The sequence below is a fragment of the Somniosus microcephalus genome, chromosome 5, assembly GCF_052327205.1.
Source record: "Somniosus microcephalus isolate GS21.2 chromosome 5, FLI_Smic_1.0, whole genome shotgun sequence".
NCBI classification, from domain to species: Eukaryota; Metazoa; Chordata; class Chondrichthyes; order Squaliformes; family Somniosidae; genus Somniosus; species Somniosus microcephalus.
This window is the reverse complement of record NC_140991.1, coordinates 239,337,999-239,363,213: the sequence shown is the minus strand read 5'-3', so window position 1 is coordinate 239,363,213 and position 25,215 is coordinate 239,337,999. Positions and strand designations below refer to the sequence as shown.

Here is a 25,215-nt window from a genome sequence, read left to right as displayed (position 1 = left end):
GACTGCCCGCGCATGCGCAGTCGCTGGTCTGGAGACAGGAATTCCCCAGTCTTCTGAAAAACAGGTTCGCGCAGGTGCAGTCGCGCGCCTGAGAGGAGAGGTTTCCCAACACTGGGTTCGCGCAGGCGCAGTTCCCCAGCCCATGACCCAAGCGACTCTTCTTCAGTTTTCCTGCTCAGGCGCAGTCGCGCACCTGAGGGGAGAGGCTTCCCAACACCGGGTGCGTGCAGGCGCAGTCGCGGACTTGGAACCCCCAGCGGCTCCTGTTCACTGTGAGGCCACGCGCGCAGGCGCAGTCGGCCGTTTAAAGGTCCCTGTTTCTCAGTCTATACACGCAGGCGCAGTAGCCTGCTTGGAAGACCCAGCGGTTCTTCCTACCCTTTGCGAAGAGATCAAACGCGCAGGCGCAGTTGCCTGCGGGATCACAGCGGCCCCTCTTTGGTTTCCCTGCGCAGGCGCAGTCGCCTGTTTGAAGACAGAGGCTTCGCAGCCACTGCCGAGGGACTCTGGGGAGGAGGTTTGCGCAGGCGTAGTCACCTGTTTAAAGGGACAAGCTTCCCAGCCCACTTCTAGAGTGATTCCCCCTATGGTGTGGGACTCTGGGGAGGAAGGGAGAGCAATTCCTCTTGCAGGGGAGCCGGTACCAGGTTTTGGACCTGGAGAGGAAGACTTTCAGCGATCAGCAGCGGGTGGTGAGGGGATACCTGCCCCCAGTACAGGAGTGGGTAGGCAAAAGGAGACAAACCCAGAGTACCGGCAGGCTGCTATGTGTATTATACAGTCTGGGCTGTTTGCACCAGGGGGAGAAGGTTCCCAGCCAGCTAGGGCTGTGACCCAGGCTCAGGGTCCATCAGCCAAAGTTTCCCCCACAGAGACGCCCCTCAGAAGGTCTCAGCAGTTCCGCAAGCCCAAGAAAAGGTGTTCACCAGGATACCTGCCACAAAGAGCAATCTCCCGCGCCTGGGAGGAAACAGATCACAGAGGTCCCCAATCAGCAGTCATAAGCTGCCAGGGCCAAGAAGCAGGAGACAGTCTAGCTTCGCTGCAGGCAGCAGTAATCTGTGACAGTGACACCAAAGATTAGCCTGGCCGTTCGGAGACGGGTGGCATTTGTATTATAGCTTTGTGTTAAGTAACCAATGTTTATAGCTTGCTTTTAAGGTGTTTAAATTTTAAGTTTAGAATTTTTATAACTAGTTTTGAGTTTAAAGTTTAAGGCCTAGAAATTGAGTGGGGTTAGCGCCCAATTAGCGGCACTGGAGGGCATTGCGCTGGAATTATAGCCGTTTCTGAAATTGACTTGGGCCTTACCATCGGCGTTAGCCGGTAGCGCTGCACCGGCACCGATGACGTCATCGGTGTGCGCAGCGTCCCGGTTGCCGTGGTAACCCGGCCCCAAGCCCAAATTCAGTTGCGCCCGCCTCGCCCGTGGCAGGCGCAACCAACGATTGTGGAAAGGGTTCTTACACGCCTTTGCGCCGGCGCATAAAGGTGGAGCGGCGGCCGGCCGCGTTCCCGGCGGCCGCCTGCCCACACCTCCCTTCCCGGACTCCTGCATCATCCCCCCCGCGGCCCTGATGTGTGTGTGCTGCGAGCCCGGCACTTCCCTGAGGTGCTGGGCTCAGATGTCGGGGGAATCCGCCGGTCAGTTGTCGGCTGCAGGCAGCTCCTCCTTAACAGAAGGAGGAGGCCTGCAGTTCCCCAGCCTGCCGCACCGCATCGGGTGCCGCAGCGGGGGATTAGCGCCGGAAAACCCAATTGAACGCCCGTTTTGAGGCGCTAAAACCCTCCTTTAGCGCCCACCGCCGTCTGGGCCCGGCGCAACCGAATTTTCGTCGGGCGCTGCCGCATTAACGCTGGCGCAAAATTTCTGGCGCTACAGCCCTGGCGAACCCACAACCCAATTTCTAGGCCTAAGTTTATAAGTGTGCCAAATGCTTGTATTTTGGTCAGAGGTCGAGGGACCCGACCATGTCTCCACCTAAGGCAGCAGGTCAGCGAGACACCTGGCTGCATGTCCTTGTAAGTTTTTTTACAGGAGAGTGGACCAAGAAGCAGCCCTGTTCACCCAGCCTGAGCTGGGCATCGAATGAAGATTTACAGAATGTTGGGGATCACCTCGCCACTGGACAAATCCAGGAGGAGACCCCGCAGCGACCTTCGGGAGAAACCGGACAGATGGCCCCAGCTGGCTGGGGCACGGCCCCCAACCCAGCACTTTCCTGACCGAAGTTCACTAGCGGGAGACCTCACTGTTGAGGAGTCATGGTGGGGAAGCGCGGGCGCCTTGTCAGATAGGGACGCGTTCCCTGGGAGTGGGTGGTGACGGCCCGGGAAAGATTGTAAAGGGGAGGGGGAGACCCAAGAGTTGTGTGGGTGCGTTCGGGGAAGGGAGGAACTCACCAGGGGCCCACGGAAAAAGTTAGAGTGTAAGTGTGGCTGGGGAGGATGAGTGGGTGGCCGGATCTGGGATCCAAGTTTGAGTGTGGGGCCAGTGAGAGCTGCCACACAGGCACTCATCATTTTCTGCAGCCAGTCGAGGGAAGGGACTGGGAGTTGCGATCCCATACTCCCCGGCCTCGGTCTGTGCCAAGGTAATTTTAAACATGAGGGGTACCCCGCCTCCACAAAGGGACAAGGGAACGGCTCGGGGCTGGTGGAGCAGACTGTTCTGTAAAATCCATTCTTCTGTTTTTAAAAGGTTTAAGACCATTCAAGGGGGGGTGGAAGGAACATTTACTGCCCGGGTGGGAGGAGCAATTACTCACTCAAATTTCGTGACCCATCGTTGGCACGTGATGGTCAGGGTTTATTTAAGCATGTTAAAAAAGATTTTTTTTTGTATTTTGTTACAGCTCCAAGCTGAGCAGAGGCGTAGGACCCTCTCCATGCTTGGGATCATTTTGTGACAACTCCAAGCTGAGCAGAGGCATAGGACCCTCTCCGTGCTGGGGATCATTTTTGATTACATTGTATAACCAAGATTGCAACATTTTGTAATATGTTATAATGTAACAAGTGATGCAGGGGTATGAGACCCCTTATTGTAAATTGATGTATCTGTAGATGCCTACCGCACCACGGTTTTTTTCCCTCAAGTTTGAGGGGAATAGACGGGTCAGGGGATCAGTGGTAGGTAGCTATAGGTAAATACAGGGGATGGTTGTTTGTCGGGGGTCAGAAAGTTTTGCTCACTCATGCAAGTTGGAAGTATCCAAAGGGAGGAATGTAGGGGTTCACAAAATCCCTCAGCCCTAAAGATACTGGAGATATTAATCCACATCGTGGATGGAGACTCTGCGTGACTTTAAACTGTCTCTGGGTTGGACAATGTTTTAAAACGTGCCCAGAACCGCAAAAGGCTGGGTTGAGATGGGCAGCACGTGGACAACACCGGAATCAAGGAACTTCGTAGAAAAATTCACACACTTTAAGACAGCACATTTTATTAAAAAATGTACTCTTGAGTTTTGAACTGTGTAAATTGCAAAGGGGTTTTAAAAAATGGCCGTCAGAAAAGCATGGCAGGGACAATGGGGCTTGGAAAGCAGCTCGTGGATGTCTGTGAAAGTGGGAGGATCAAGCAGTGGCAGTCAGATTCTGTCAATCAAAACCAGGGAGTTTCCCTTCCCTACAGAGGCAATGTTTGTTTACAGGAAACTGCAGGATGTTGACATAAGGGATTAATCCACTTGAGACTGCAGTTTCAGTGACCACAGGACAAAGGGGCTTCTGTTTACATAGTAATCCAACTCCATTCAAAACCCCTTACACACAATGAGACACACCGAAACTACAGAAAGGACTTTGATAGGGAACAGTTTAGAAGGAATGGGTTTTTGAATCACCCATTACTCCCTTTTGTTAGCCCAGAAACTCCGGAAGTGGGTGGGAACATTTCGGCCCCAGAACGAAGACACATTCAAACCACTCCAAGCCCATTTGAGTCACCCAATCATGGCCTTTCTCTTGTGTATTCGAACTTTTTGGCACGAATTTGCACACAAACCCTTTCAGCACCAAACAGCAGGAGCTCGCAGGATATAAAGATAACTCCTGAGAAGCTATCTCTCTCTCTTTCTCCTTGGACCGCAGGTGAGCTCTTCTCTCTCTTTTGGGACCACAGGTGAGCAGGTTTCTGACCCCTCAGCAAGGCAATCTAGTAAGGAGTTAGAAGGTGGTAATTTAAGGGAAATTGCTAAGATTGTAAGACTTACATTGTAGCCATTTATCCCTCATTTTTGCCGTCTGCCTTCCCCTGTTAAGCAATTTTACTTTGATCGTGTGGTGTAGTTTTCTTTAGTTAATAATGTTTGATTTTCTCACATCCAGACCATTTTGTCCATTTTAATATATCATTAATTATAAGTTCCTCCAGTCAGAACTGGAAGGTGGGGTTTAGCGATTCGAAACTGCTGTTTGGAAATTGGTTTACAGTGCACTGCAAAAGCTGTCTGACCAGGTAAATTACCGTAAACCAGGTAAAAGATTGTGATTGGTCACAGTGCAGGCAAAGGCTGCTGACCAGGTAAATTACCGTAAGCCAGGTAAAAGATGCCCCCTACAAATACTATCTTTAACTTCTCTTGTTAGCCACGGTTGGACCACTTTTCCGGTGTGGTTTTTGTGCCTGAAAGGAACGTATATTTGTTGTAAATTATATATTTTAGGGGAAACATTTGGTTGTTTAGCGCCTCCGGGGGGCGCTAGGAACTTAGCACCCAAGCGTGGCGAGTTTAGCGCCACTCGCGAAATTGACGTCGTTATGCGGCGGCGCTAAACACTACCGCCACGATCTCCTGCGCCCGCAGATCATGATGTCAGTCACGCGTGCAATGCCCCAGTAGCGCCCAGGACCAGATATTGAGTGGCGCCCCCTGCCTTAGCGCCTGCCGCTAGGAATGACAGGTGGAGGGGAATGTTTCCAAGTTGGGAAGGGGCTGCGGGAGTGATATTTAAAGGTGGGCGCTTCCTGCCATTTCATGACGGCAGCATTTTTGATACATGGAGGTTGAGAGGGAGAGGCGTCTGGAAAGATTTAACATTGTCCTAAGAAGTTTTGGTCCTCAGCGCCACTTTTGAGGTTCCTAAGGGACGAGCTCTTTCCCTGGGCCTATCCATTAGGGCATCCAACACAATTGCTTTAGAGGTCTCTCCAGGCCGAGATTCAAGGCCGCAATGAGCAAGGTGTGGCTTACCAACAAGATGGCCCCTCCTCTTTAAGAACTGTAAGTCGCCAGTCTGTCTGGCTTCCATGGTAACTGACATCGCCTGAGCTTCGGTAGCGTTCTGAGGTAGCGCCTCGCTCCCCGACGTTAGCGCCTTAAGAGAGGTGTGTAGCACCTGATTTAGCGCTCAAATCACCTCCAGGGGCGATAGAGGCAAATTTATGCAGTCGGAGGCGATAATTAGCGCTGGGCGCTTAAAATATTTGCGTCCAGCCGCTATTAGCGCCCCAAAATGGGCGATAATGTATTTTTCCCCCTAATTCTTTAAATGCTAGCCATTGCTCGTCCACTGTCATACCTTGTAATGTAGTTTCCCAATCTACCTTAGCCAACTTGCCCCGCATACCTACGTAGTTTGCTTTGTTTAGATTTAAGACCCTAGGTTCGGATTTAACTAAGTCACTTTCAAACTCAGTATAAAATTCTATCATATTATGATCACTGTTCCCTAAAGGCCCCTTTACAACAAGGTTATTAATTAACCCTGCCTCTTCAAAAAATTCAATGAGGTTGGTCAAGCAAGACCTTTCCTTTTGAAATCCATGCAGACTATGCAGTGTTATATTTTTGGTTTCTAGATGTTCTTCTATTTTCTCCTTTAGTAGAGATTCCACTACTTTTCCTACCACCGCTGTTAAGCTGATTGGTCTCTAGTTCCCTGGACATGTCCTATCTCCCTTCTTAAATATAGGTATTATAGAAACGTAGAAGATAGGAGCAGGAGTAGGCCAGTCAGTCCCTCGAGCCTGCTCCGCCATTCAATGCGATCATGGCTGATCATCCAAATTCAGTGCCCTGTCCCTGCTTTCTCCCCATATCCCTTGATCCCTTTAGCCTTAAGAAATATATCCAACTCCTTCTTGAATATATTTAATCAATTGGCCTCTACTGCCTTCTGTGGTAGAGAATTCCACAGGTTCACCACTCTCTGGGTGAAGAAATTCCTCCTCATCTCTGTCCTAAATGGCTTACCCCTTATCCTTAGACTGTGACCCCTGGTTCTGGACTCCCCGTTATGTTAGCTATCCGCTAGTCCGCTGGCACTACACCTTTTTCTAATGAATTATTAAGTACGTGTAATAGTGCCTCTGCTATCTCTTCCCTAGATTCTTTTAAAATGTGCGGATATAATCCGTTCTGACCAGGGCTTTTATCCTCTTTGAGTTTGATTAGTTTATTTTATATTTCTGCTCTTTTTATTTTAAATGTGGTTACCTCATTTCTATTCTCATCATCCGACGTCATGTCCACCTGATCTATATCGCTGGTAAATACTGAAGCAAAGTAATTATTTAATATTTCTATCATTTTGCTATTGCTGCCTGTGATTTTATTCTGTCCATCCCTTAGTGGCTCTATTCCCATCCTGACTCTTTTTTTAATTTATGTACCTATAGAATATTTTACTATTTTGTTTTATGTTCCTTGATAATTTAATTTCAGTTCCTCTTTGCCTTCCGAATTGTTTTTATGACTTCTCTCGTAATCTCTTTGTATTCTCCCTCATCATGCTCTCCCCTCCTGTCCATGTACTTGGTGTATGCCTCTTTCCTTACCCTCAATTTTTACCTTATGTCTTTATTCATCCATGGTGTCTCATTATTGTTTAGCTTGTTCTTGTTTTTTAGCAGAATATATTTTTCCTGGACTCTGTTGAACACCGTTTTAAATGTTTCCCGTTGCTGTTCTACATCATTGTATGCCAATATTGTTGTCCATTTTATTTTCCCAAGTTCTATACTCAGCCCCAGAAAATTGGCTTCACTCCTTCCTGTCCCAGGACTGCCAGTGTTCTATGAAAAGGAACCCCTCTTTCCCACACCAGCCCTTTAGCCATGTGTTAATTCTCCTGATCTGATTGTTTCTATGCCAATTTGCACGTTGCTCGGGCAATAATCCAGATATTACCCTTGAGGTCCTGCTTTTTAATTTAGCTCCTAACTCCTGATACTCCCTCAGCAGGGCCTCCTTCCTGTTCCTACTGAAGTCATTTCTTCTGACATGGACTACGACAACTGGATTTTCCCTTTCCAAATTCCTCTCCAACCGCCACAACATATCCCTTACCCTGGCACCGAGTAGGCAACACACCCTTTGGGTCTCTCATTTGTGGCTGCAAAGGATGCTATCTATCCCCCTAATTATAGAATTCCCTATCATTACCACATTTGTATTCTGTTCAATTAAATTTGGATTTCTTCTAATGCACTAACCAATAGACAAGCCCGGGGCTGATGATGATGGGCACAAAATCATTAAAAGGACAATGAACCCATGCGTATTTTCCTGTGAAGATGGCAAATGATCTCATTTAACTGTGGAGATTGACAGATGAAGATAAGTGTATATCATCTCACACCCAGTAGTCAAAAATGGTCCCAGGACTTGTGGAAGCAGCATAAATACAAATGACAATGGTAAGTTAAAAAGGGACACACCACTCGGAGCAGGGAGGAGCAGCGAGGAGGAGCCCGGCTTAAAAACCGGCGACCAGCAAGGCCCGAGACCACTCGGAGCAGGGAGGAGCAGCGAGGAGGAGCCCGGCTTAAAAACCGGCGACCAGCGAGGCCCGAGACCACTTGGAGCAGGGAGGAGCAGCGAGGAGGAGCCCGGCTTAAAAACCGGCGACCAGCGAGGCACACCAACTCAGCAGCGGGGAGAGAGGTAAAAAGTAATCAGTGTGACGTCACCAGGGAGCAGGTAAGTGATTGGTTGGTGAGTATTTCTCTTTTTTAAACTTTAACTCTGTAGTTTATAGTTACTAGGGTCTTTTCTGGTATAGCAGGGACTGTTGGTAGACTATACAAGCGCCTTAGAGATATCTTTAATTGGTGATAGTAAATTAATTTAAAGTAATTAAAGGGAAGGTCATGCCAGGAGAGCCCAGCCCCGTGATATGCTCCTCTTGCTCGATGTGGGAATTCAGGGACACTGCCGGTGCCCCTGATGACCACGTGTGCCAGAGATGCATCCATCTGCAGCTACTAGCAGACCGCATTGAGGCACTGGAGCTGCGGGTGGATGGGTTGTTGAGCATTCACGATGCTGAGAGGGTCGTGGATAATACGTTTTGTGAGTTGGTCACACCGCAGGGTAGGGCTGCACAGGAAGAAAGGAAATGGGTGACCACCAGGTGGAGCAATAGAAGCAGGCAGGTAGTGCAGGAGACCCCTGTGACCATTCCCATCTCAAACAAGTATACCGCTTTGGATACTGTTGAGGGGGATGACTCACCAGGGGAAGGCAGCAGCAGCCAACTTCCTGGCACTGGGGGTGCTCCTGCTGCCCAGGAAGGGAGGAAAAAGAGTGGGAGAGCAATAGTGGTAGGGGATTCTATAGTAAGGGGAACAGATAGGCGTTTCTGTGGCCATAGACGTGAATCCAGGATGGTTTGTTGCCTCCCTGGTGCCAGGGTCAAGGATGTCACTGAGCGGCTGCAGGGCATTCTGGAGGGGGGAGGGTGAACAGCCAGAGGTCGTGGTCCACATTGGTTCCAACGACATAGGTAAAAAGAGGGATGAGGTCCTGCAGCAAGAATTTAGGGAGCTAGGTGGAAGATTAAAGAGCAGGACCTCAAAGGTTGTAATCTCTGGATTACTCCCGGTGCCACGTGCTAGTGAGTATAGGAATAGGAAGATAGAACAGATGAATGCGTGGCTAAAGGGATGGTGCAGGAGGGAGGGCTTTAGTTTCCTGGATCACTGGGTCTGCTTCTGGCAAAGGTGGGACTTGTACAAGTTGGACGGTTTACACCTGGACCAGAGGGGGACCAATATCCTTGCGGGAAGGTTTGCTAGCACTGTTGGGGGGGGTTTAAACTAACTTGGCAGGGGGATGGGATACACAATGGAACTGTAGTAGGGGGTGATTTACAGCCAAATACGGAGGAAAAAACAAGTCAGCTGGGAAGGCAGAGCAAATATATGAAGGCAAAAGGGAATATGGCAAGGCTGGAAGGCATTTATTTTAATGCAAGGAGTCTTGCAAATAAGGTGGATGAACTGAAGTTGTTGCTGAACACATGGGAGTACGATATTGTTGCTATCACGGAGACATGGTTGAGGGAGGGTCAGGACTGGCAGCTCAATATTCCGGGGTATAGAATCTTCAGGCGAGACAGAGGGGGGTGTAAAAGGGGAGGGGGTGTTGCAATATTAATTAAGGAATCAATTACTGCTGTAAGGAGGGATGATATATTAGCGGGTTCCTCAATGAGGCCATATGGGTAGAACTTAAAAACAAAAAGGGGGCAAGCACTTTGCTGGGAGTGTACTATAGGCCCCCGAACAGTCAGGGGGAGATAGAGGAACAGATATGTAGGCAAATCTCAGAGAAGTGCGAAAATAATTGGGTAATAATAGTGGGGGATTTCAACTTCCCCAATATTAATTGGGATAGTCAGAGTGTGAAAGGCTTAGAGGGTGCAGAATTCTTAAAGTGCATCCAGGAGAGCTTTTTGAGCCAACATGTAGAAAGTCCTACAAGAGAGGGGGCGGTACTGGACCTAATTCTAGGGAATGTAGCCGGGCAAGTGGTGGAAGTGTCAGTAGGAGAGCATTTTGGCGACAGTGACCATAATTCGGTGAGATTTAAGGTGGTCATGGAAAAAGACAAAGACGGCCTGGAAATAAGGGTTCTAAATTGGGGAAAGGCCGATTTTAATATGATAAGGCAGGATCTGGCCAAAGTGGACTGGGAGCAGCTACTTATAGGAAAATCCACATCAAAGCAGTGGGAGACTTTCAGAAGGGAAATAGAGAGAGTACAACGCCAACATGTTCCCGTAAAGGTCAAGGGTGGGACCAACAAGCAAAGGGAACCTTGGATGACAAGGGATATACAAAAATGCATTAGGAAAAAAAGGGGGGCTTTTGGCAGTTAAAAAAGACTAAAGACGGAGGAAGCCCGAGAGGAGTATAAAAAGTGCAGGGGCATACTTAAAAAAGAAATTAGGAGGGCGAGGAGGGGCCATGAAATAACACTGGCGAGCAAAATAAAGGAAAATCCTAAGATGTTTTATAAGTATATTAAGGGCAAGAGGATAACCAGGGAAAGGCCCATTAGGGACCAAAGTGGCAATCTGTGTGTAGAGCCAGATGATGTAGGCGGGGTTTTAAATGAATTTTTTGCATCTGTGTTCACTATGGAGAAAGACGATGTAGACATAGAAATCGGGCAAGGGGACTGTGACATACTTGAACATATTAGCATCGAGAGGGAGGAGGTACTAGCGGTTTTAGCAGGCCAAAAAGTGGATAAATCCCCAGGCCCGGACGAGATGTATCCCAGGCTGTTGTGTGAGGCAAAGGAGGAGATTGCAGGGGCTCTGACATAAATTTTCAGAACCTCTCTGGCCACAGGGGATGTACCAGAGGACTGGAGAACAGCTAACGTAGTACCATTATTCAAGAAGGGTGGCAGGGATAAACCAGGGAATTACAGGCCAGTGAGCCTAACATCTGTGGTAGGGAAATTATTGGAAAAAATTCTGAGGGACAAAATTAGTCTCCACTTGGAGAGGCAAGGATTAATCGGGGATAGTCAGCATGGCTTTGTCAAGGGTAAATCATGTCTGACCAATCTGATTGAATTTTTCGAGGGGGTGACTAGGTGTGTGGATGAGGGAAATGCTGTGGATGTGGTTTACATGGATTTCAGTAAAGCTTTTGACAAAGTCCCGCATAGGAGACTGGTCAAGAAGGTAAGAGCCCATGGGATCCAGGGTGCCTTGGCGCGTTGGATCTTAAACTGGCTGAGTGGCAGGAGGCAGAGGGTGATGGTCGAAGGTTGCTTTTGTGACTGGAAGCCTGTGTCCAGTGGGGTACCTCAGGGATCGGTGCTGGGACCCTTGCTGTTTGTGATCTACATAAATGATTTGGATGAGAATGTAAAAAGTATGATCAGTAAGTTCGCGGATGACACGAAAATTGGTGGGGTGGTAAATTGCGAGGAGGAAAGCCTCAGGCTACAGGACGATATAAACGGGTTGGTCAGATGGGCGGAAAAGTGGCAAATGGAATTTAACCCTGAAAAGTGCGAGGTGATGCATTTTGGATGGACAAATAAGGCAAGGGAATACACAATGAGTGGTAGGACCCTAGGAAGTACAGAGGGTCAGAGGGACCTTGGTGTACATGTACATAGATCCCTGAAGGCAGCGGAACAGGTAGATAAGGTGGTTAAAAAGGCATATGGGATACTTGCCTTCATTAGCAGAGGCATAGAATATAAGAGCAGGGAGGCTATGATGGAGCTGTACAAAACGCTGGTGAGGCCACAGCTGGAGTACTGTGTGCAGTTCTGGTCGCCTCACTATAGGAAGGATGTGATTGCTTTGGAGAGGGTGCAGAGAAGATTCACCAGGATGTTACCTGGGATGGAGCGCCTCAACTATGAAGAAAGACTAAACAGGCTGGGGTTGTTTTCCTTGGAGCAAAGAAGGCTGAGGGGGGACCTGATTGAGGTGTACAAAATGATGAGGGGCATAGATAGGGTAGATAAAGAGGAACTTTTCCCCTTAGTAGGGGGGTCACTTACAAGGAGGCATAGATTCAAGGTAAGGGGCAGGAGGTTTGGAGGGGATTTGAGGAGGAACTTTTTCACCCAGAGGGTGGTTGGAATCTGGAACTCACTGCCTGAAAGGGTGGTAGAGGCAGGAACCCTCATAACATTCAAGAAGCATTTGGATGAGCACTTGAAATGCCATAGCATACAAGGCTATGGACCAAATGCTGGAAAATGGGATTAGACTGGACAGGGATTGATGGTCAGCGCAGACACGATGGGCCGAAGGGCCTCTTTCTGTGCTGTATAACTCTATGACTATGACAAAGGAGGTTGCATCATGGAGTAACAGAATGTGTTCCTAAACTCATTTGCAAACTTGCTTCCTTGTTTGACCCCAAGCAATGTTTCTGACCCTATATCTTCTCAACCATAAAGAGAAACTGTTTCCAATGGCTGAAGGGTCGATAACCAGAGGGCAAAGATTTAATGTGATGGCAAAAGAACCAGAGCCGACATGAGGAAAAACTTTTTTACACAACGAGTGGTTAGGATTTGGAATGCACTGCTCGATAGGGTGGTGGATTACAGATTCAATAGTAGCCTTCAAAAGGGAATTGGACAAATATTTGAAGAAGAAATTGAAGTGATATAAGAGCGAGGGAGCGGGACTAACTGGATTGCTCTTCGAAAGAGCTGCCGCAGTCTCGATGGGCCGAATGGCCTCCTTCTGTGCTGTACTATTCTATAATTCTATGAAGGCCACCTACTTCCACCTCCGTAACATTGCCTGCCTCCACTCCTTCCTTAGCCAGTCTGCTGCTAAAACCGTCATTCGCACCTTTATCACCTGCAGCTTCAATCACTCTACTGCTTCTCTAGCCAGCTTCCCATCCTTCAGCCTATGTAAACCCCAGTTCACCCAAAACTTTGCTGCCCATATCCTATCGCCTACCAAATCCTGCTCATCCATCAATCCCTTTCTCGCTGACCTACATGGGATAACAGTCCCCAGACAGCTCAAAATTAAAATTCTCACCCCCATGTTTAAATTCTCCTATGGCCTCACTGCTCCCTTTGTCTGTAACTTTCTTCAGCCCTAAAACCCATCGTGGGTTGGAAAGGAATTCCCCATATTCTTTTTCCCTTAATTGGTCTAGGGTTTTTTTATCTGTTTATTTTTGCTTCTCCCAGAGGATTACAGGAGTTGTGGGAGGGAATACTGGGTCATGATGCTTAATTACATTGTGACTGTTTGGGACAGGCTCCATGGACCAGCTGGTTTTTTCCTGTCCATCTTATTGTACTTTTGTATGCAAGCCCCCACCAAACTCTCTGCTCCTCTGACTCCAACCTCTTGGGCTTTCCTTCCCATTGCGTCACCATTAAAGGCCATGTCATCAGCCACCTAGGCCACAGTATCTGGAGTCCCCTCACAGAATCACAGAAACCCCACAGTGCAGATAGAGGCCATTTCGGCCCATCGAGCCTGCACCGACACATATCCCACCCGATCCCCGTAACCCCTACACCAACACACATCCCACCCTATCCCCGTAACCCCACGTATTTAATCCCTCTAACACTAAGGGTCTCCACCTCTCTCTCCTCTAAGACCTTTCTTAAAACCTACATGCTTGACCAAGCATTTTGGGCACCCCTCTTAATCTCTCCTTCGTTAGCTTGGCATTGTTTTTTCCCTATGGCTCTGTGAAGCGCGCTGGGATGTTTATCTTGGTAAACAGTGCTGTATGAATTCAAATTGTTGGTGCTGTTGGAACAGGTCCCTTTGGATTATTGTTCATATTACATGGCAAAAAACATAAAAGACAAAAGCATCCTCTATTTGTCCTTTATATAATATACTATATATTTAACTTAAACATATAAAATTGTTTGCGACTGTATAAATATTTTATTTAGGTTAGCTACAACATCCGAGAACATCTGGTCAAAACTGAAGGCCGAGCTAGCTACTACACGTACAGCATACTGCAGTATGAATGTAGCCCAATAATTCATATATATCCAATTAAAAAAAAGTCACTTAATTGAATTAGTTCAGGAACAAATTCTTGATTAAAAGTAATAGTCCAGATCAAACTACTAACTAATCTTGCTACTAAAAAAGTAGACATACACTGTATATAACATTGCACATTAGATTTCCCTTAGCAAGAAAATGCTGTGAAAATATGGATTAACAATGGGAAGTGTCACTGTAGTCCTTGAGGAAGGCTGCCAGCAGCATTCCAATTATTCACCCCCATTAATCTCAGGACAAGGTATTATTTTAGTGCACAAAAATAGTTAACACTTTTAGCTAGAAGATGCTCCATGTGTCATCTTTATTCCTCAGGCAAAGTCACAGTGAGTACATGATTGCCTGTAGGACAAATGTAACACAGAGAGAATCTTTTAGCCACTTATCACTCCAGCAGTTTAATATTTAAAGGTGCTCTCCCTCCAACCTCAGTCCTCTTCATTCCAGCACTCGTTGTTTAAAGCAGCCCTTTAATAGCAAGATGAGTTTTTACTGTAAGGCACTTTTCTGCTTAAAGGCAGTGCATGTTAAGGCATAAAGTATTAGCACGGATTAAGGTTTGGAGGCCTGAGGAAATATGACAAAAATATAATACTCTTTTGGAATAGTAAAGTCCTTGTTGAAGATCCCAGTATTTCTCATGGTAGCAGGCTGAAAGCTTGTTGACCTTAAACAGCATTTGCTATTCCGCTCCACCACTATGGCTTGTATCGAGCACCTTCAACGATAAAGTCTGTGAATGAAGGTCCACAGGCATAGGAGTGGGGAAACAATTCATAGCAGGAATGTCATTGGTAGAATTGATTTCACCTGCTGCTGCACTGACTGTCCCGATTGCTTGCTGAACATGAGGTACTGTAACGCTTTTTTACAATCATGCTGATATAAGCTTTCATGAGTTTGGCAAGGTCCACCACCTGTGCAACAAAAAAAAATGCAATTAAAAACCTGCTGAAGGCACAGATATAAAACTGGATTTTCTACAGAACTCTATTTTTACAGACATTATTTAAGGAGATATTTCTAGCTCCCCATGACTCCGTTTGTAAAGTCAGTAAGTACAGTCTTACTCTAAAGGTTCAAGGTTGGAGTCCCCAATCTGTGATGCAAATAATGAGGGCACTACAATTGGCATCAAAGTCTTTGGTTGGAAGGGGAATATTTAGGGACCCACTGCCGATCAGTGACCCCTGCTGGAAATACAATGTATAGATGTTGGGCGAGGATCTGTGACTTCTGGGGGGAAAAATTCGGTTGCTTTGCGCCTCCCGTTAGCGTCCTCTTGGGTGCTAATGGGGTGCAAAGCAACTAGCGCCCGGGTGCGACGCTGCCAACGCCTCCCGCAAAATTCAGTGGGAGGTTAGCGGCGGCGTTAACCGTTAACGTCCCGTGGCGTTACGCCCCGGCCGCAATCTTCGGTAGCGCCCCCCGTCGTACTGCCAGACGCTATGTCCAACGGGGTCAGGGGGGCCTACCTGTGGCCGGGGCGGCACTATTTAAAGGCGAAGTGCTGGGTGGCCATTTTTGTTGCTGGCCGCCTGCCAGCACCTGCCTCCGCTGACGTCCCCGGCCTCCTGACCCCCCCCCGCTTCCCTCTTGGGGCGCTACCACTCAATTTAGGCCGCGGGGGCGCTAATTTTTCCAGGGCGCTACCCACTAAGCCACTGGAAGCCTAAACTTAGACTCGTAATTTGTGAAGTGAAAGCATTCACTGCTGGCCCCGACGTACGCTCTGCACAAGGATGTCGCAATCCCTGTGTCGAGAACTTCGGTTTTTCTGACCTTGAATTCAATTCAACGGAACTTAATGGGGATCCCCTTGTGCGAGCTGCTATGACATCAACAGACTGTCTAAGCAGCCAATCAAAAGGCAGAATTCTCACAGACTGCGAACAAGGAAGTGGGTAAGCCCTTAAAATTCTAACTTCTTAAAATAATTAGAAAGAGCAAAAGAAAGATTGGGGTTCTCACATGGGGAAAAGGCAAACCTAAAATAAAGATGCACAAAAGTTAATTTTTTTGAAAAGTTTCTTAAAAATGTTAATTATTAAAATGGAAAAATTTCACACTGCAACAAATTAAAATTAGTTTTCCAGGCCCTTAACATTTGTTTAGCAGTCAATATGCTGTTAAAACCCCAGTTACACCTAATCCCTTTAGGTCTAACTATTAGTGGGGAATTTAACATCATACTTACTGCTGAAGAGCTGAAGTTTCCCTCAGTTTCAATGATTTACAAGATTTCACTGATTGTCGGCTCTGTTGAGGGGTGGGCGTGGTGCATAACGCAGCCAGTTTCGGAGCTGACATTGACAGACCCAAATCCTGAAGTTGCGGTCAGTTTCAAAGGCGGTATGACGGTGTACGCTGAGAGTATGCCGTCATACCAACCGCAAATTCAGGGTCATAGTTCTTAATGTCAGAACAAAACTGTCTTCCCTCCACCACATTGACACACACTTAGTTTTGATGAAATTTGTCTTAAAAACCTAGATTCACATGTATAAATTTTCACTTAAATTTTCAAGTTTAATGTTTATATTAGTACAATATACTCCACTTATAATAGACATAGTTGACTGAACAAAAGCGAATCCTCCCACCCCCACCCAACCAAATGAATTAAAAGCATAGAATAATAGAATCTTACTGCACAGAAGGGAGGCCACTCGGCCCGTTGTGCTCTGTGAAAGACCTGTCCAATTCAGTCCCACAGCCAAGCTTTTCCCCCATAACCCTGCAAATTAATTATCTTCAAATACATGTCCAATTGTCTTTTGAAAGTTCCTATGGAATCTGATTCCACCACCCTTTCAGGTAGTGTGTTCCAGATCTTAATAACCCTCTGTGTGAAAACTATTCTCATTTCCCCTCTAGTTCTTTTGCAAATTATTTCAAATCTAATGACCTGTGATTACCGACCCACTGCCAGAGGATACAGTTTTTCCCCACTTGCTCTATCAAAACTCCTCATAATTTTGAACACCTTTATTAGGTCACCCCTTAACCTTCGCTGCTCTAAAGAGAACCATCCCAGCTTCTCCAATCTCTCCACATAACTGAAATCCCTCATAGATACATAGATACATAGAAGATAGGAGCAGGAGTAGGCCATTCGGCCCTTCGTGCCTGCTCCGCCATTTAATGAGATCATGGCTGATCCTTTAATTCAGTATCCCGTCCCCGCCTTCTCTCCGTAACCCTTAACCCCTTTTGCCCGTAGAAATATATCTAATTCCCTCTTAAATATATTTAATGAGCTGGCATACACTGCCCTCTGTGGCAATGAGTTCCACAGGTTCACCACTCTCTGAGTGAAGAAATTCCCCCTCATCTCTGTCCTAAATGGTTTAGCCCTTATCCTTAAATTATGTCCTCTAGTTCTGTTCTCACCCGCCAAGGGAAACATTCCTTCTGCATCCAGTCTGTCTAGACCTGTCAGAATTTTATACACTTCTATGAGGTCCCCTCTCAATCTTCTAAACTCCAGTGTGTACATCCCTAAACTACATAGTCTCTCCTCATAGGTCATTCCCGCCATTCCTGGTATCAGCCTGGTGAATCGCCGCTGCACCCCCTCCATGGCAAGAACATCCTTCCTCAGATGAGGCGACCAAAACTGTACACAGTACTCGAGGTGTGGTCTCACCAGTGCCCTGTACAGCTGCAGCAAGGTATCCCTGTTCCTGTATTCTAACCCTTTTGCTATGAAGGCCAGCATACCGTTTGCCTTCTTGACCGCCTGTTGCACCTGCATGCTCGCCTTCAGTGACTGGTGTACAAGAACACCCAGGTCTCTCTGTACTTCCCCCTCTCCCAATCTATTGCCATTTAAATAATAATTTGCCCTCCCGTTCCTGCACCCAAGGTGGATAACTTCGCACTTGTCCACATTATAGTGCATCTGCCATTTATCCGCCCAATCGCCCAGTCTGTCCAAATCGCTCTGGAGCTTCCTGGTCTCTTCCTCTGAGCCCACCCCCCCTCCTAGTTTAGTGTCGTCTGCAAATTTGGAAATGCTGCATCCGACTCCCTGATCCAGGTCATTAATGTAAATTGTGAACAGCTGGGGGCCCAGGACAGATCCCTGTGGTACCCCACTTGTTACTGCCTGCCATTCAGAAAATGAGCCGTTTATTCCAACTCTCTGTTTTCTATCTGACAGCCAGTTCCCTATCCACGCCAAAACTTTCCCCTTTATCCCATGAGCCTCAATTTTCCATGCTAATCTTTTATGTGGGACCTTATCGAAGGCCTTTTGGAAGTCCAGGTACACCACATCTACTGGCTCTCCCCCATCTATTCTACCAGTTACTCCCTCAAAAAATTCCAATAGATTAGTCAAGCACGATTTACCCTTTGTAAATCCATGTTGACTCTGTCCTATCCTGTCCCCATTTGCTAAGTGCTCCGCTATTTCATCCTTAATGATGGACTCCAGCATTTTGCCCACAACTGATGTAAGGCTTACAGGTCTGTAATTACCTGCTTTTTCCCTACCCCCCTTTTTGAATAGTGGGGTAACGTTAGCTACCCTCCAATCCATCGGCACTGTTCCCGAGTCTAATGAATTCTGAAAAATCATCCTTAGTGCATCCGCTATCTCTAGGGCCACCTCCTTCAGTACCCTAGGATGCATGTTATCAGGCCCTGGGGATTTGTCCACCTTCAATCCCTTTAGCTTCCTTAACACCATATCCTTAGAGATATTGATTTGCGTCAGTTCCTCCTTTGCCAATGTCCCTATTTTTCCCGATATCCCAGGGAGGTTTTTTGTGTCTTCCTTCGTAAAGACTGACCCAAAGTATGCATTTAGTTGATCTGCCATTTCCTTATTTCCCATTATATATTCCCCCGTATCTGACTGCAATGGACCAACTTTGGTTTTCACCAGTCTTTTCCTTTTGATATACTTATAAAAGCTTTTGGAGTTAGTTTTTATATTTTCCGCCAGCTTGTTTTCGTAAGCTATTTTGCCCCTCTTGATTATGCCCTTTGCCCTCCTTTGCTCTATCTTAAACTGTTCCCAATCTTCCGCTCTGGCGCTTTTTTTGGCTATTTTATACGCCCTATCTTTGGATTTTATGCTGTCTCTAATTTCCCCTGTTATCCACGGTTGAGTCACCTTTTTAGATTTCCTTTTATGCCAGATTGGTATAAACAATTTTTGCAATTTTGTCATTCTATCTTTAAATGTTTGCCATTGTTTATCTACCTCCAGTCCTCCCAGGAACGTTGTCCAATCAGACCTACTCAGTTCCCGTCTCATGGCATCATAATTCCCCTTGTTTAAATTCAGGACCTTAGTCTCTGAGTCAATTTCTTCGCTCTCCATTTCGAGTGAGAAATCGATCATGTTATGATCGCTCTGACCCAAGGGTCCCCGTACAACAAGATTACTGATTAGTCCCTTCTCATTGCACAGTACCCAGTCCAATATAGCCTGTTCCCGAGTTGGTTCCTCGACATATTGATCCAGATAACCATCCCTCAAACACTCAAGGAATTCCTCCTCCTCATTATTTTTACTGATTAGGCTAGTCCAATCTATATGTAAGTTAAAGTCACCTATGATGACAGCTGTGCTCTTATTGCACGCTTCTCTAATTTCCCTCGTGATGCCCTCCCTAACCTCTATTTTACTATTTGGAGGCCTATATACCACTCCTATTAATGTTTTTCGCCCCTCGCTATTTCTTAGCTCCACCCATATAGATTCTGTATTAACTGAGTTAATATCCTTCCTTTCAATTGCATTTATCCCCTCTTTTACTAGCAATGCTACCCCTCCTCCCTTTCTTTTTTGTCGATCCTTCCTAAATACTGAATACCCCTGTATGTTAAGCTCCCAGCCCTGCTCACCCTGCAACCATGTTTCCGTAATCCCAATTAGATCATAATTATTAACCTCTATTTCCACAGCTAATTCATCTACCTTGTTCCTGATGCTTCTCGCATTAAGGTATAAAACCCTCAGGCTTTTTTTATGCTCACAATTTTTATGAATTAGTTTGGCCCTGCTATCAACATGGTAAATCTCCTCTGTTGCCTCTCCAAGGCATTGACATCTTTCCTAAAGTGTGGTGCCTAAAATTGTGCACAATATGCCAACTGAGGTCTAACCAGTTATTTGTAAATGTTTAGCATGACTTCCTCGTTTTTGTATTAAATGCCCCTATTTACAAAGCCAAGTAAGCCAAACAAATCTATGATGACTGTCCCTTACTAACCCATCCATCTCCAAGTGAGAATTAATTTTGTCCTTGACAATGGTCTCTAGTAGTTTTCCCACTACTGACGTTAGACTGATTGGCCACCTTCTTTACACTGCAATAAAAACATATCCTTCTCCCCCTTTTTGAACAGGGGTGTAACATCTGCAATCCTCCAGTCCTCTGGCACCACTATCATATCCAAGGAGGATTGAAAGATTGTGGTCTTCACCCTAGCTTCCCTCAGCAACCTAGGATGCATCCCATCTGGACTGGGTGATTTGTTAACTTTGAGTGATGCCAACCTATTTAGCACCTCCTTTCTATCTATTTTTATCCTATGCAATATCTCTACTCCCCCTTCCTCTATTGCAACATTAACTTCATCCTCTTCTTTTGTGAAGACAGCAATGCATGTTCCATTCGTCATAGTGGATAGAAATATCAGTTAATCTAGATTATTTTAAGAACTTCAATTGGTGTAACTCAGCAGTCACCGACAGCCCCTGCCCTCGTTACAATGAGTCTTGGTTAAACCAAGCAAATCAACAAATCAGTCCACAATATCAAGACTGCACTGTACTTAGATTAATGCTGGTTTGCAAACTGATGCGGTAACTTATCCAATTAAATGTTTTGAATATCAAAATATTGACGATGTGGAGATACAGAAAGATCGAAAAGTGGTGATGATCCCAACAATTTCAAATTCTTTTTCAATAGCTTTTTGTATAAATAGGCAGAGGGTACTTTTACTGGCTGAGAGCTTTACAAATACAAATTGGAATATTTAATACACATTGTGCATGATTCATTTTAATGGATGGAAAATTGTGGGCAAAGCACTGCAAGAAAAATAATTCACTAAACAAAATCTGAACTTAGACTACTTAAAACAATTGAATAGCAAGATTATTTAGGCATATTTTTCTTTGTTCATACTTGCTAACTTTTACACTAACATTAGTAAATAGATGAAAATATACACCATTGTCTCTATTTATAAAAAGCCAATGGATATTTGTGGAGTTGAATGTTAAAGGGAAAAATTCAATCCATGCTATTTTACTGTTTAAAAAAAAATGGTTCATCAGTATATCTCTACTGTTTAATTCTCTGATTTTGGTTCAGTTGTGAATATGCCAGCCTTCATGAAGTTTCTCTCCATTTGCAATTTCTTTTTTATTTAAATTTATTCTTGGGATGTGGGCTTCACTGACCTCCAGCAGTAACAGGCCTGCTCCCAGAACATGAAATGCTTTGCTGGCAAGGCCAAATCAGACCAAATGCTGTGCAATAACTGCAGTCGTGGCTGAGATCAGCAGGGGATCAAAGCTGTAACCTTAGAATATATATTTTAAATAACATTTAAAATCCAAATCTCCAGGATATTTTATTTGTTCATTTTCTTTCCCCCTTTATTGTCTGCCAACCATTTCCTCACCCAAGTGGCGAGCTTAGTGAATATTGTCAAGCTATTTGGGGCTCCAGGAGACATCTCAGCCGAGCCTAATCCTGCCCAGTCCTCACCTAATGTGGACAGACACATACTTCCAGCAGGGGTCACTGGATAGTGATCAGGATGGGGAACCCAGGACGTTTTTCTCCTCCTTCACCCAAGAATGTTGGGGCCATTGTACCATTTGTACCATTGCCACAGCCAAGATCAAAAATTAAGCAGAGACTGGGGATCTGCGTGGCACAACTACTCAGTATCTCCACATGGCTCTATCTTTCTGGAGCCAAGATAAAGGTTTCAGCTGTGTAAACCTAGACATCACTTTCCCATGACCTGAACCACAGAAACACCAAATATAGAAGCACCTAGCTATCTTACTTCTGATGAAAGATCAACGACCTGATTTGTTAACTCTGTTTCTCTCCACAGATCCTGCCTGACCTGCTGAGTATTTCCAGCACTTTCTGTTTTTATTAACTATCTTACTTGTTAAGTTAGCATAATAACTTATATTATCTATTGCATCATACCAATGAGCTTGTCTATCTTTTAAAGATAGAAGAAAAACAAAAGGGAAGAGCCCATGGTCAAAAAAAACTTAATGAGCCCAAATGATTTCTAGGTCTGAGGTAAGTTGTCTGATGGAGTTTGACAAACTCTGGAACTCATGAAATGGCAAGGAGCATGCACAAAGGGGAACTTGTGGCACATCCAGCTCCAGTATAGTCACCTCTTCCTTGTTCCCTCCATCCCAGGATTGCTTTTGAGCTAGCAGCTTAGATACATTAGATTGCTTTGTTTTAATTTTTGGCACAAAGGAGTGCAGCTAGAGACAACAAGAACCTCTTGCACACAATTTTGCTTGCTACAAGCTCAAAAAGACTTTGAAAAATGCCTTGCACCTATAATGTTCATTTACTTCATTTGTCATGCTGTGTAAAAACTAAGTTGACTGGTAAAATATCCTAACACACAAAATCTTCAAGCACAATAACAGGGTCCACAAGTAGTCAATTTGATCCATTCACATTCCAGGAGTTGCTTACCTCTGTAGTGTCAAATAGCAACTCCCGCTCATCCACCACAATTTTATATGTGGTTGATTGAGGAGCTCCAAATGACCGGATGCTTTCATATGGGAATGTCTCCAAAGGTCTTGCCTCTCTACGTTTGTACACAGAGACAGATTCAGCACAGACTGCCAGCCAGAGTTCTTGTGGGAAACCACCTTCTTTACACTGCAAAAAAAAGAGATTATATGGATATATCCATTATTTCTCTCTCATAAATTCCATGAAGGAAAAGGCTCTTTTAAGTTAGCTGACCGAAGTGTGAAAAACACACAAAAATACCTGAGCAGAATGTATTTGAAACACAATTATAATTCACCAATTTCACACAAAATAATTGAATGCCAGATTTGTTTCATGCTTTACACTGAATAGATAACGCACTGTCTGGAGAATATGTGACCAATATATTACTAGTAGCCAACCACATTAATTTAAGTGTACGGACATAAATCAACTTTTTAGAGAAATGTTGTCTTGCATTTGTTTAATGTGTTTCATCTAAAACAACCGTTATTTGCAATTCATTATGCATATGTATGTTTCATCATCTTAATAAATGAACTGTCAATTGTTTGCACTCACCTCCACATCAAACAGAGTTGAGCCATATCCAGGCCATTCTTTGATCAAAGCCATGTACTTGACCATGGCCTGTTCTTGGGTCATTCCTTGCATCTTCTTCCACTTATCTATAATATTGGTTCTAGCTGATGAAATCTCCTCCTTAATCCACATGTCCATCATCTGGTCATCCTCAGATTTCATCCTACTGACAGACCCTCCCCGGAAGCTCCGTCTCAATGTTCCTTCCAGGAAGCTGGATCGCTTTTTGTCATTCCTGTCACCAGAAGGAGCAAAGCTCCTGGTCGATTGTGTGATTCGTGCCTTTAATCTCTCCATTGGGAATACCTCTTCCATTTCTGGTACGGTAACATGTGAGGTGTAATCTCCCTGCAGGAATTGAAGTCGCAAGGCAGCCAAATACTGGAGAGTTTCTTCAGGGGCAGGATAGTGACCATGAATGACAGCCTCGTGAGCCTTAAGGTCAAAATAAACGAAATAAAATTAAAATTAAAATAAATTATGTAATGCATATTAATTGATCAAAACATAATCTTAAGTAATCAGATGTAAAATTGTAATAATGAATACATGGTTTTCTCATAGATGTTCCATAGTTGCTCATGTTGAAGAAACTATTCAACATTTCATCATCTCCTGTGGCATTGCTCATGGATAGTCTGGGGTTTGGCGGCAGTTGTCATATTTAGTGTGGTTTCATTTCTAGCTAAGGAACAGAGTACAGAGAGAGAGAGAGCGACTGGGGGGGGGGGAGAGAAGAGAGAGAGAGAGAGAGAGCGCGACTGGGGGGGAAGAGAGAGAGCGACTGGGGGGTAGAGAGAGGGCGACTGGGGGGAAGAGAGAGAGCGACTGGGGGGAAAAGAGAGAGCGACTGGGGGGAAAAGAGAGAGCGACTGGGGGGAAGAGAGAGCGCGACTGGGGGGAAGAGAGAGAGCGACTGGGGGGAAGAGAGAGAGCGACTGGGGGGGAAGAGAGAGAGCGACTGGGGGGGAAGAGAGAGAGCGACTGGGGGGAAGAGAGGGAGCGACTGGGGGGAAGAGAGAGAGCGACTGGGGGGAAGAGAGAGAGCGACTGGGGGGAAGAGAGAGAGCGACTGGGGGGAAGAGAGAGAGCGACTGGGGGGAAGAGAGAGAGCGACTGGGGGGAAGAGAGAGAGCGGGTGGGGGGGAAGAGAGGGCGGGGGGGAAGGAGGGGCGGGGGAAGGGAGGGGGGGAAAGGGGCGGGGGGGAAGGGAGGGGGGAAAGGGGCGGGGGGGAGGGAGGGGGGAAAGGGACGGGGGGGAGGGAGGGGGGGAAGGGACGGGGGGAAGGGAGGAGGGGAAGGGGGGGAAGGGGCGGGGGGAAAGGGGCGGGGGGGAAGGGAGGGGGGGAAGGGACGGGGGGGAAGGGACGGGGGGGAAGGGACGGGGGGAAGGGACGGGGGGGAAGGGACGGGGGGGAAGGGAGGGGGAAGGGAGGGGGGAAGGGACGGGGGGAAGGGAAGGGGGGGAAGGGAGGGGGGGAAGGGAGGGCGGGGGGAAGGGGAGGGGGGGAAGGGAGGGGGGGAAGGGAAGGGGGAAGGGGAGGGGGGGAAGGGGAGGGGGGGAAAGGGAAGGGAAGGGGAAGGGGGGCCGGGGGGGGGTGCTCGGAGGGCGGGGCTATCGGCCGAGCACCCCCCCCGGCCGATAGGCCCGCCCTCCGAGCACCCCCCCCCCCCGGCCGATAGCCCCGCTCTCCGAGCACCCCCCCCCCCCGGCCGATAGCCCCGCTCTCCGAGCCCCGCCCCCCCCGGCCGAGCCCGATTGCGGCTCTGAGAGACGGCCGGCGGCCGAGCCCCGCACCCCCCCCCCCGGCCGAGCCCGATTGCGGCTCTGAGAGACGGCTGGCGGCCAAGCCACGCCCCCCCGCCGAACCCGATTGCGGCTCTGAGAGGCGGCCGAGCCCCGCCCCCTCCCCCCGCCGAGCGCGGAACAGAGACGCCGCGTCTCACCTGCTCCTGCTGCGCGCGCACCCTGACCCTCGTGGCTGACGCTGTTGCCCTGGGAAACGTGACACGGCGGGGGGGGGGGGGGGGGGGGTGGTGAGGAGCTTAGCAGAACCGCAATCACCTAGCTCGGGCCTGGCTGGGCAAGAAA

At 46.9% G+C, this 25,215-nt stretch overlaps 1 protein-coding gene across 1 annotated transcript in view; it reads right to left on the bottom strand.

Moving 5' to 3' along the window:
* Nucleotides 1-13,572: 13,572 nt before the first annotated feature.
* Nucleotides 13,573-25,215, bottom strand: part of myo10 (myosin X) — a 312,484-nt gene continuing 300,841 nt past the window's right edge. The window contains exons 32-34 of the mRNA XM_085988751.1: nucleotides 23,103-23,558; nucleotides 22,494-22,685; nucleotides 13,573-14,693 (exon numbers count right to left, since the gene is read on the bottom strand). Of these exons, the coding sequence (XP_085844877.1) occupies nucleotides 14,583-14,693; nucleotides 22,494-22,685; nucleotides 23,103-23,558 (759 nt within the window). The 3' untranslated portion in view covers nucleotides 13,573-14,582. The remainder of the gene's footprint in view (nucleotides 14,694-22,493; nucleotides 22,686-23,102; nucleotides 23,559-25,215) is intronic.